The following is an 11,848-nucleotide window of genomic DNA, read 5'->3' on the forward strand; positions in this document are numbered from 1 at the left end:
TTTCCTTCTCTACCCTTCTCATAGGCCAGCACTTCTCAGAAGCATCTCCTTTTAAATGCTTCTGATTTTAATTATTTTGGTGTCTAGACCTGTAACTGTAAATACCTCTATTTTTTTAAGATAGTATTTATTAACTCATCGATGAGAGAGCATGATTTAGTTACTTATACTACTGTCTTGTCCATTCCTCTTCTAACAGCCAAAATTTAATAAAGTAAAATTATTATTAGACTTTCTATAGGTTACAATTGTTCCTTTAAATAATATACTCATACCGCTATTTTTGTTTCATAAATGCTAGTATTGCTACTCTCTCCTAATGTAAAAAGAGAATATCCTGTGGAGTGTTGATAATTAACCGGCTTTGGGCTGGAGAGATGTAGTATTTGCTGATTTCTATTAACTCACATCATGACCAGTTTAAAACTACCACCATGATGTCACTGAGTTAGGATTAGAGCTAGTTCCAGCACACAACTGAATTAGTATTCCAGCACTTCTTCCACATTTTCTCCCTCTTCCAGCTCCTTTCTTCTGTCAGCTATTTTTTTCTTGTTACAATGTTGACTGCTTATATTTACGATCTTTGCCACCATATGAAAATATTTGTTATCCATAAGTCATTTATAAAAGTTAAAAGCCAATAAATAACATTTATGAAATTATACTATATACAGAATGCTGGCCAAGAAGTGTGTTGGAGTTATATTTCCTTCCTCTACAAACTGATTTCATGCCCCCCGGGTCACTTAAATAAAATCCCTCCTCCCAAAACTCTAACGTAAGGATCAAATGGAATCTTTTTTCTTATACTTTATCAATGGCATAAAATCATTCTACCTGCATCATATATTTGAATCATAATTTTTACATAAAGCTTTTTATCTTGGTTTTTCTAATTTTATTCTTTATAGTTGATCAAACTGATGGGCCTTCACCACGTTCTCAAGTTTTTCCATCCTCTCAATCACTGTTTTTCCTGGAGATCGCCGAGTCATCTGCTCCTACTCACAGCACCATGAGCCCACTGGGTTGCTGTCAGCCTACATTTCCTTTCATGGCTTTCCTAGGTTGGATGCACTGTTCCCTGGATTCCATCTCTTCCTCTTTTTCTGATTTATTTATATTTTTTTCTCCCCCTCCTCCAATCTCCTTGGAGTGTAACCTTAGTAACTTTCTAAGAAGTACTATGTGGAAAGCATTTGCTGACACTGCATGTCTGAAAATGTCTTTTCTGTGCTTTCATATTTGATTTAGTTTCACGGGGTAGAGACTGAGAGGTTGAAAATATTTTTTTGCTTCAACCTTTTAAATGATGGCTCTATTTATTTATCTATTTATCTATTCATTCATTCATTCATTCATTAATTCATTTATTTTGCATTTGGCTGCTGTGGAGAATACTAAAGTCACACTAACTCATGTATTCTTGCTTTCTGAAATTTCATGAGGATGTAGCTAGATGTTTTCTGTTTTTCCCTTTTGTACTGTGTATTCAATGAGACCTTTGCATTGGAATCTTTATGTCTAATTATTTCTTTGATATACTTTGCCCCTCAAGTTTCTCTGTTTTCTTTATCACAAGACTTCTATTAGTTGGCTGCTATACTTTCTATATTTGTCTTCTCTTTCATATTTGCCAGTTCTATGTGTGTCTGCCTTGTAGTTTTAGAGAATTCCCCAAATTTATTTCTAGTTGCTCTATTAAATTTTTGCAACCAAAAATTTAACTTTCCAGAGATCTTCTTTTAAAGATATTCCACTCTTAATTAACGGGTATAATATCTTCTTTGATCTCTGAATATAGTTCATAAATTTATTTTCTATTTCCTCAATTATGTTTCTCATAGAGACAGGTATTTTTTTTGTTCTTATGGGACTTTACCTTTTACGCTTTTAGATTTTTTTCATGTGTTTTGTGTTCCTTAGTTGTCCATTCATATTTTAAAAAGAACTAAATTGATTATTCTTGGTGTCTCGTATGTAATCCCTCTACTGTTGAGACAGGAGGTGTATTTTTGAACAGGAAGTCTGACCCGGAGCTCTGCGCATGCACAAGGGGAGCTGGTAGCTCCACCCATCCATCCTGCAAATGCAGTAATAAAGAAAGTTTTTTCTAGGTGCCCCAACCAAAGGAAAATCCTTACCTCTCCTCCACTGTTTAAGTCAATTTTTTTAGGAAAAAAAAAAAGTCAGCCCTTTGCCTTGGGTCTTTGCCGGATTTTTGAGAGCTCTGTAATGAGGACAGGATGCTAGTAGATGAAAGGAAAGTGGAGGAGGAGGTCTGAATGGCACAATGTTATGAGTCTAGACTTCAAATTAATTGTGCTATTTTCAGCCTCACTTCTCACTCTTGCCCTCCACTCTTCATGCTAACAATGAGGCCAGAGTCTGTCTAGGGATAGGGAAGGTCAGCTTTCACGTCCATACTGCAAGTCTTTTATTGGCTGCACCTACCTCAATTTGTTTGGTTTTTTGGGTCAATATTTCTCCTTCTGCTTTTCTTCTTCTAGAATTTTATAATGCATATAGCCCCTTCCTTTATTTTCTTTGCATTTATGAGTTTATTTCTTTTAGCACTTATATTCCTTTATTCAATAATTTCTGGGAAGAATAGGACTTGCATGCATGTGCTCAGTCTACCACTTTGAACGTGGAGACCAGTGAGTTATTTTTGGATGTTTTTGTTTCCCTAAAGATGCCACTTTTTTGTATTATCACCCATCAGTCATATACTGAAGAGTAGGCACTAAGCAAATGACCAGTATTGCCATCAAATTTCTGCTTTTCTCTTGAAATGCATTATATAGATCCTTACCCAAGAGCTGAATGTGGCTGAGAAGAATTCGCTTTTGAATCTAACAGAAACCGTTTCTGTGTGATGTTCCTCATATTTTTCACATTAAGTACAGGATAACCCATCTGTATGGTCCAAGTGTCCATTACTTCTTTCACTGGTAGATTACTTGCCTGAGATTTTAAAAAACATGGAGATTAATTAATGAGTAAGGAGAAATAAAAGGATAATCAGATTTTAAAAAATTGATAAATCATTTGTTAATCAAAAAAACATATTTGGTGATATACTCTTCTTTACCTCTTCAAGTGCTCCCCAAAAATCCGAAGTTCTTGCATTCTTAAATTTGTATTTTTCCAAGTAAATCTGTGTGTGAGAGATAACAAGTATTTTAGGTGTCAATATTTGCTTTTCTCATACTTATACAACATGAACTGAACCCCTAAACATATTTCACTCTAATGTATAATATAGAAAGTGTACCTAAAATGCAAAACAAATGATATACTGTATGCAAAACATTTTGTAACCTATAAAAACACTATACTAAGGAATAGTTTTTCTTACTAATGATATAGCTTGTTCTTTTTTTTTTTTTTGTCTAATGGAATTGCAAACAAAAGAGTTTAATTTTTTCAGGACAAACGATATAAGATATTTAAGGGGAGTCAAATATTTAGCAAACAGTCTATAACATTTTTGATCCACTATGAAGAGAGATCTATAATTCTGTGATCTTCACTTAGTGGTGTTAACCTGTCCACTACTGTCTGCATCCCCTACCTTCATTTATGATGGTGTTTTCTTATCTCAGACACTAGATGACCCCATCACACACGATTGATTGAGACGATATACAAAGATAAAATGAGTGAGCTTGGCTCTCAGCCCAGGCTGTGCAAACTTTTTCAATAAAAAGCTATATAGTAAAGATTTTAAGCATTGTGGGCCATATAATCTCTGTTGCAGCTACTCAACTCTGCCTTCCTAGCAGAAAAGCAGCCATAAATAATATGTAAATGAATGAGCATGGCTGTGTTTGTGCACATTAATATTCAAATTCCATATAACTTTAATGTGCCATGAAATATTCTTTTTCTTTAGATTTTTTCAACCATTTAAAAATTTAGAAATGATTTTGTCTGCAGACCTTACAAAAATGAATGATGAGCCGGATTTGGCCTGTAGCCATTAGTTTGCACACCTCTGCTCTAAAGAAATGAATATATAACATTTTGAATGATAATGATAATGATGATGATGATGATGATGATGATGATGATAATGAAGAAGAAGAATAAACTGTGGAAATTGTTCATTTGAAAGAATAAAGTCTTCACTCTTCAAATGTTTTTACGATACAAATTTTTAACTAGAAGTCTTTCTCTTTTGACAATTCTGTTCATGACATATCTTTACATATGAGTTTTCAGCTCTAATGTGATATATCTTTAGAGAAAAATCTCAGTTTTCTCCTAATTTCATAACTGGGTACCACTGGTGTTTCTCTGGGAACCTTCCAAAGCTCCTGCTACATCACTCCTCTGTTACTTTCTAGAGTTGTTCCATTTAAAATGTTGAAGTCTTTGATAGTTATAGAAGCTTCTTAAGTATTCTTTGAGCCTTCAAAGAAAAGAAGTAGTGGTTGACTGTGCAAGAATCATTTTCACTCTGAGTTGCTATAATTTTCAGGAGGTGCTACACCTAACTGACATCATCTTCTAAATTCCTCTTCTTTTCAGGCCTAGAGAAATAAAACAATATTAGCAGAATTGCTCCATGAAACCTGAAGGAATGTGCCGGCCAGCGTGGAATGCTGCCTTCGGATTTGTTCTTCTGATTAGTTCACCACTCAGCACTGCCACTGGAGGGCAGGCAAAGGAAAGGAGAAGAAATGAAAGGCACACTCTATGCCAATTTCAAGTATTCATTCCAGAGTTTGCACGAATCATTCATTCTCTCTTAATAAAATAATTGGATACTTGGAATAGTAATAATTATAACTATAGCTACCTGTTAATGACAATCTCTAGTGAATAATAGCTTCTTAAAATTAATTTAGAGGCATTTATTAGTATATTTACAATGTCTTGAGCTTAGAAATGAGCAATTATGTAACTGGAAGGAACCTTAAATATTATTTAATACAACGCTCACATTTTGGGAGTGAAAGAAACTAGTGCCTAGAGGGGTGAAGAGATTTGCCTGAGATTACCTTAAAGAGAATTCTGAATACTGAACGAGTTTGTGGGGTTTTCATCACTATTGTTGTTATTATTATTATTTTTTAAATTGCATTTTGTTGCTTCTCTTGAGCAAGTAGTTAAATGGACATTTATATAAACAGTATATTAAAAGGTGCTCATTTTATTTTGTCTAGATTAGTATTTCTGAATATTCTATATTAAAGAAATTTCCTTCTTCACCTTGAATAATCACAGTTCCAGTCATAATTTCACCATGACTTAGGTCAACCAATAACAATCCCTCATTAGTTGGTACTGTTGAACACAAAAAGAAAAAAATAATGTTTCTATTACTAGTACTGCAGGAAGGGAAATGGCATTTTTCTGCCGAGTCATTCCTGTCTTATAAGGGATACTACTGATTCTAGGAGAAAAAGAAAGGATGGTTATATTGCTCAGCTTCTATTTCATGACTATATTCATGACATTGTCACGAACGCCGCATTATCTATTTTGACTTCTTATGTATGAACACAGCCTTAAAGATTTTCCAGTTCACAGTTTTGCTCTTATTTCCCCTCACTCTGTACCCGCTTTGCTGTCTGCGATGGGGGTTTGGGGAAAGGTAATGGGCATGAAAGAGAACAGATAGCCGGCCATCCCCAGATTTAGCACCACACCAGATTAGCTAATAAAGAGTCACTTTGGGCAGAAAGTGAGTATGTGCAAGGCGAAGATCTTGAACAATGTCACGGCTTGTGGTGATAACTCGAAGAAGGATTCTGTTTGGATTCTTGAACTGTGTGAAGGAATGTTCCAGTTGGTTTGAGAGCTTACTGAGTGTGGCCTATATTTTCAGAGATCAGCTAGTATTTGAAAATTGAAGGAAAAAAGTTAATGTTTCAGTGGGGTTTTTTTTTTGTTTTTTGTAAATTTATTGCAGAGCACTATTATGGTATGAAAAATTAATATCTATTTTTTCCAGTTCATCTTCTAGTACCACCAATAGTCACAATTAGGGTGCAAGAAGACTGCTTTAACTTGAGAGAAATACTCATTTTAGACAGGACTGGATTTTTAATTAATTATACCACAGATACTGGGCTAAAAGAAATGCAAGAGTATTATTGAATTATTCACTTTTAAAGACTCTTTGGTATGTCTCTAAAAATGTTAATATGGAAAATCATTTCATTTGAAGGTAGCTTTGAAGATTCAGAAATGTGTTATTCATCAGTCTAATTTAGAATGAAAACTATGTAAACTAAATTTTAATTTTTTTAAAAATTATTTTAGGCAAGACAACCCTTCATCGACCTCACAGATTGCAAGGACCTTGTCAGTTTACAATCCCTTATTTTTTTTTTTTTTATGCCTACAGCACATGGTCTTCCCAGGTGGTCTCCAATCCAAGTACTAACCAGGCACGACCCTGCTTAGCTTCCAAGATCACATGGGATCGGGCTTGTTCAGGGTAGCATGGCTGTAGACAGATTTTAATTTTTAAAAAGGAATTGTCTGTTTATTTCTTGAATGAATGAATGGTCTATAATAAATGCTATAGAATATATAAATAAATGAATATTCATTCATTTTTGATTCTCCTAACGTGTGTAATGCATTCTACTAGGCATTGGAGTATATGCAAGGACACGGAGAACAGAGTTCCTTGCTAAAGCTGCTTATAGTAAGAGAAAATATGATGAAATTTGAATTTGAAGCTGATAGGAAACTTATAAGATGTTCTCATGTACATCTAAGAACAAGCACACAGTTTCTCCTTTTTCACCTAATGTCCACACAGAATACTTTATTAATGGACTAAAGGAAGAAGAGGTACCGATGTACTCCCTGAATATTTACTAAATTCTGGTCTTATTTCTTACTTCCATAGTCACCTAGGAATTTTAGTATTGAGTAGAAGGGGACTATTTCCTTTTGGAGTAGTATAGAAAGTACTAAATGCCACATAAGCAGACTTGGTGGTAGTGAGAATTGTAGGACTGACAGACAGGCACTGTGCTGGCAAGTCACTGTGCCTCTACTCTTTGAGAAGGATAGCAGGGGCACTGCTCTGACCTGTGTTCACTTCATGAGCTGGACGCCATCAGCACTGCTCTGCCTAACTATCTGGGGTGTCAGAGCAGGGAGGATGGAGACAGAAGGCAAAGAAGAGGAAGACAGTTCCACCTCTAGGCTACAACGGGCCAACCTGCAGACAAGACACTTAGGAGGGACACACTGTCGCTACTTTGATAATATAAGACCCCGAGAGAATTGGCTTAATGTCTGCTAGAAGAATAAAAATTAAACCAAAACAACTACTGGGAGTAATAAGCTTAAGTGGAATATGTGACATACTTTAGAATGTTTATCATTATTTCCGTTTCCTAAAGAAAAAAGGCTCTCTTTAGTCACCGACTCCATCATAATAGGAATGTTTATATTAATCATTTTTCAAATCCAGTAATAAGGAAAAAGTCTTTTTACAAGCTGAAAGAGAAGATTTGAGTAGATAGATTTAAATATTTATATCATGTTACTACATACTGAGTTGTTTTCCCTGGAAATTCATACATTGAAGCCCTAATCCTCATTGTGGTGTTTTTTGAAGATGAGGCCTTTGGGAGGCCTTTAGTTTTAGATGAGGTCCTGAGGGTAAGACTCTTACGATGTGTCCTTATAAGAAGAGACACAAAATCTCAATCTCTCTCTCCCCCTCCCTTTCTCCCTCCCTCCTCTCTCCCTCCCTCTCTTCCCACTTCTCTCTCTCTCTTTCCCTACCCCCACATGAGGACACAGAAAGAAGGCAGTCATCTGCAAGCCAGGAAGACAGCCCTCACCAAAATCTGAATTTGCCAGTACCTTGATCTGTTTAAAATTCTCCATGAAATGTCTACCAAATGGTAATCACTGATACAATATAGGCACTTAACTGGATGTGAATTCTCTTTTTAATGTTTGCTATGTTATCTATCCCCAAGCAGAGTAAAAGTAAAAAGGGAATTGTCCTTAATTAATCACATATCTTACAACTCATATCAGTGTAGTTTTAATATCATTAAAAGTAATAAATTGTACCTGACATCCTTTTTGAAATTTCTCTGGTGTTATCCAGTCTTCAAGCATTCTCAGAAGAGAAGCACCCTAGGATGGGAAAGAAAAGCAAATTAAACTAATAAAGGACATGTAAAGGACAAATGTCAGTGATCATTATTGTGGTTAGTATGTCATGGTTGTATTTGTGAGCTTTCCTGTAAATGGTTTTGCTAAATTACATGGTTATAGCTCTATGATTTTGTGATAAAAATACCACTTGGCACACTACCTGTTTCTGTGCTTCTAAAATAACTTAAAGGTAAAAGAGAAATTGATAAAACGGCCAGCACTTCAGTGACTTGAGGTTCCAGTAATTATTGCACTTCATCAAATGAACCAGCAGGTGGAGCTTTCCTCATGAAAGAGGCGGTAATGTTTAAACAACGATGTTCTTTTATGAATAAGAAAAGTAGTTTCAAGATAAAATTTTGGGTATTTATTATGTATGTTTTAATACTTAAAATATATTTAATAGCAGGAAGTAGATATCTGAGGAATTATCTGGTCAAATAATTTAATATAGATATATAATTGAGGCATAAAAATCTTTCTCTTCAAAAGTGGTTGATCTCATTGGGTTTCCTCTAGTCTGAAGAATCTGATGAATACCTCTACTCTCTACATTCTTTTCACATGTTATGAGATTAGTATTAAAATTTCCTATTAATAGAATTTTAAGTCAACTTTCACGTAGCTGATCAGAAAAATATTTAGGTTAGTAATTTTGCTATAATTTATTAAGTATTATAAATTCTTTTTGTACCTAGTAGAAGGATTAGAAACATTTATTTATTTCTGACCTGATATCTTAAACCCATGGAGTGTTTGGGACTCAGGAAAAAAAACTGATTCAACAAATATAAACTTCTCCCTGGATTAGAAACTTTCATTTTAACAGGAAGATGAAAAGAGTTATTGACAGTATAAAAGAAAAATAAATAAAAGAAGCCTGAAAAAATGCCATGGGAATAATATGAGAAGAAACGACAAAAAATATGATGCTATGAATTTCAAATTAATATATATAAGGCTTTTTCTTTTCACTCAAGCCAATATTAGCTAGTATTTACTTTAATAATTATAATATTTTTATATAAAACTTTAGGTATCACCTAGAATAACAAAAGGTATTAGTTTGCAGTGGCTTTTGAGCGAGTTAACATAGAGAGTAAACTCTGAGAAGCTGAGGTGAAAAATGACAAAATTGCGTCGCATACAGGTATACGTTTAGAGATGCTGTAAAAGAAAACGGGTAACATAAAACTTGGGGCGCTACGGATTTTCCCTAACTTTTCATAAAATTATAATAGATAAAAATGCCCATTTACAACATACTAACAAAGTCACGTTTAAATCTTATTAAAAAAATAATAAAATTCCTTTAAACCGAGTTGGATTCAAATACTTATTAGAAGTACTAAAGCATTCTACTAGATAAGGCACCCACATATATGGCATTGTTCTTTGACCACGTGGACAGAAAAAGATTTACTGACTTTTTTTTTTTTTATTGGCAAAAATTATGACAACACATTCTGTTGGTGGGAATAAAGAAACTTCCATATTTCGCTGGTGGGAATATAACTTGATAAAATCCTTCTGAAGAGAAGTTTGGTAATATTTAACAGAAGTATTTAACTTTTTAAAAATAAATTTGTTTATTTATTTTAGTTTCAAGTATACAAACAATCCCCATAATTACTCCTTCTCTCCTCTGGTTTTCCACCTACCCAATATATTATTACTAACTGCATTCCCTATACGGTGCTCCCCATCCCCGTGACCATCTATCAACTACTAATTTGTACTTCTTTGACCCTTCACCCCATTCTCCCAGCCCCTAAACCCCCTCCCCTCTATCCGTCACCAAATTGTCCATTATATTTATGAGTCTGTTTTTGATTAGTTTGTTCTTTTTGCTGATTTACTGTCTTTTGAAAAATCAAACACAACAATTTAAAATTTGATGCTTAAAGTTTGAATGTCCAATGATCAGAATGAGAGCTGTTATAAACAAAAGCAGAAAGAAAAATTTTTGTAAATCTGTTTCAAAATCCTGAAACAAAGATGAGCATTTGTCAGTTCTCTGGAAGAGCAGAAGTTATGGAATTCGGCACTCAGAATAAGTTCCCAAAGCCCATTAGCATAGTCCAACCAATCTTACCATATTTAGGCATTTACTAAAAGAAAAGCCACTCAACAAGAAGATGTTCAAAACAATACCATATTTTCCCCACCTTGCTATAGGATATTCCGTCAAAAACAGATGTTATTTCCGCAGGGGTGGTCACAGTGACAATGATTGGGTGTGAAGACATCAAAGAATCGTCCTCTTGTACAGGTAGTACATCTTCAAGTAACAGCTGGTCCCGCTGAAATGACAGAATGAATCAAAAAACAAAACACTTCATGCCAGTTCATATTTCAAAATATCATGTATATAATACAAATTGGGGGTAAATAGATATAAATGACTCAAATTATTTAAAACAAGCACTAAGTGTTCAAATTAATTGTATTTTACACTAGTTGGTATATACTGATTCTATCCCTTTCTACTGTTTATAACTCCTTTGATTTGCCTCTATATTACAGACCAAGAAGACACATGCATCTGTGAATTGAGACTTTCAGACATATGCCAAACTTTTCAAGCCCTGTTTCCATATCTGTGCAATGAGAGTGAGGATATCACCTCAAAGATTTGTTCTGAGATTTAAATGAGGAAGCATGTTGATTTGCCAAAAATTTATGTTCAGGTTTTTTAAAAAATGTTTTGGCAACTAATCATTGGAGTTTGGATGATTCATAATTAACTGAAGAAAACATTAATCTTTGCGTTAGTTCTAATCAATAATCATTCTCTCATTCCAGCCCTAGATTTTCTCTAGCAAAATAGCGTAGTTGAGAGGTCTGGCTCTATAATCAGACTTTCTTGGTTCAAAGCTCAGTTTTTCCATGTTCTAGACATATAAGTTTAAGTCCCCTCACCTGTTAAATAGGGGTAATGATGGCATCTACGTTTTAGAATTGTGCAGATGATTCAATTAATAAATGCATGGTAAGCAGGTGGTATAGCACCTGACATAGAATAAAAACCTAATACAGCTGCTATTGTTATTTTGATTCTTGATCACTTAGATTATGAAATCAAACTCTGTTAAATCATTACTAATAAAAAATCTTTATTGGTCTTATTTATTTAAAAATATTAGTTTTTACATTTTCTAATTTTGTGATTTCCTTTTATAATAAGCAAGGTACTATTGTCAAGTGGTAACTGCCAATCAAGGTGATTTTGACTTGGACTTTAATTTCTGTCACTCTAAAACTTTAAGTATATAGACAGAATCTCGTTCTCAGTATTAGGAAATTTGACTCTAGTCTTGGTTGTGCTACCGATTGTCTGTGTGACAATGGAAAGTTATATTATCTTCCTGGGCATCAGATTTTCACCTGTGAAATGAGGCTTCACTATTGTGGTATTTACTAAGCTCTTTGAAAATGCATCTTTATTTATCTGTCCCCTCCACCTACAAGACATAAACTGATAACTTCTTAAGAGCAGAGTTTTTTTAAATTCAATTTTGAGTACTTTTTGTTCACTGAATGAAGCATGAATAAATAAAAGAATAAAGAATGGATGGGTTGAATCATGTCATTTAATTTCATTTAAGAACTGCATACTAAATTCTTCTGGAATTTAATTGGTGTTTTTGAAAAACTGAAATTGGAATGTTAAAATGTTATATATTATATTATATAA

General features: G+C 34.1%; 1 protein-coding gene and 1 pseudogene across 1 annotated transcript in view; both read right to left on the reverse strand.

Annotated features, from left to right (window-relative positions):
* The window catches only part of ENPEP (glutamyl aminopeptidase), a 74,700-nt gene that overhangs the window by 32,206 nt on the left and 30,646 nt on the right, over positions 1-11,848 (reverse strand). Inside the window, exons 7-10 of the mRNA XM_011361433.2 lie at positions 10,320-10,454; positions 8,065-8,130; positions 3,098-3,163; positions 2,819-2,970 (exon numbers count right to left, since the gene is read on the reverse strand). Coding sequence (XP_011359735.1) covers positions 2,819-2,970; positions 3,098-3,163; positions 8,065-8,130; positions 10,320-10,454 — 419 coding nt within the window. The remainder of the gene's footprint in view (positions 1-2,818; positions 2,971-3,097; positions 3,164-8,064; positions 8,131-10,319; positions 10,455-11,848) is intronic.
* On the reverse strand, positions 6,356-6,474 carry LOC111740761 (annotated as a pseudogene).

This window comes from Pteropus vampyrus, unplaced genomic scaffold (assembly GCF_000151845.1).
Source record: "Pteropus vampyrus isolate Shadow unplaced genomic scaffold, Pvam_2.0 Scaffold67, whole genome shotgun sequence".
Taxonomy (NCBI): domain Eukaryota; kingdom Metazoa; phylum Chordata; class Mammalia; order Chiroptera; family Pteropodidae; genus Pteropus; species Pteropus vampyrus.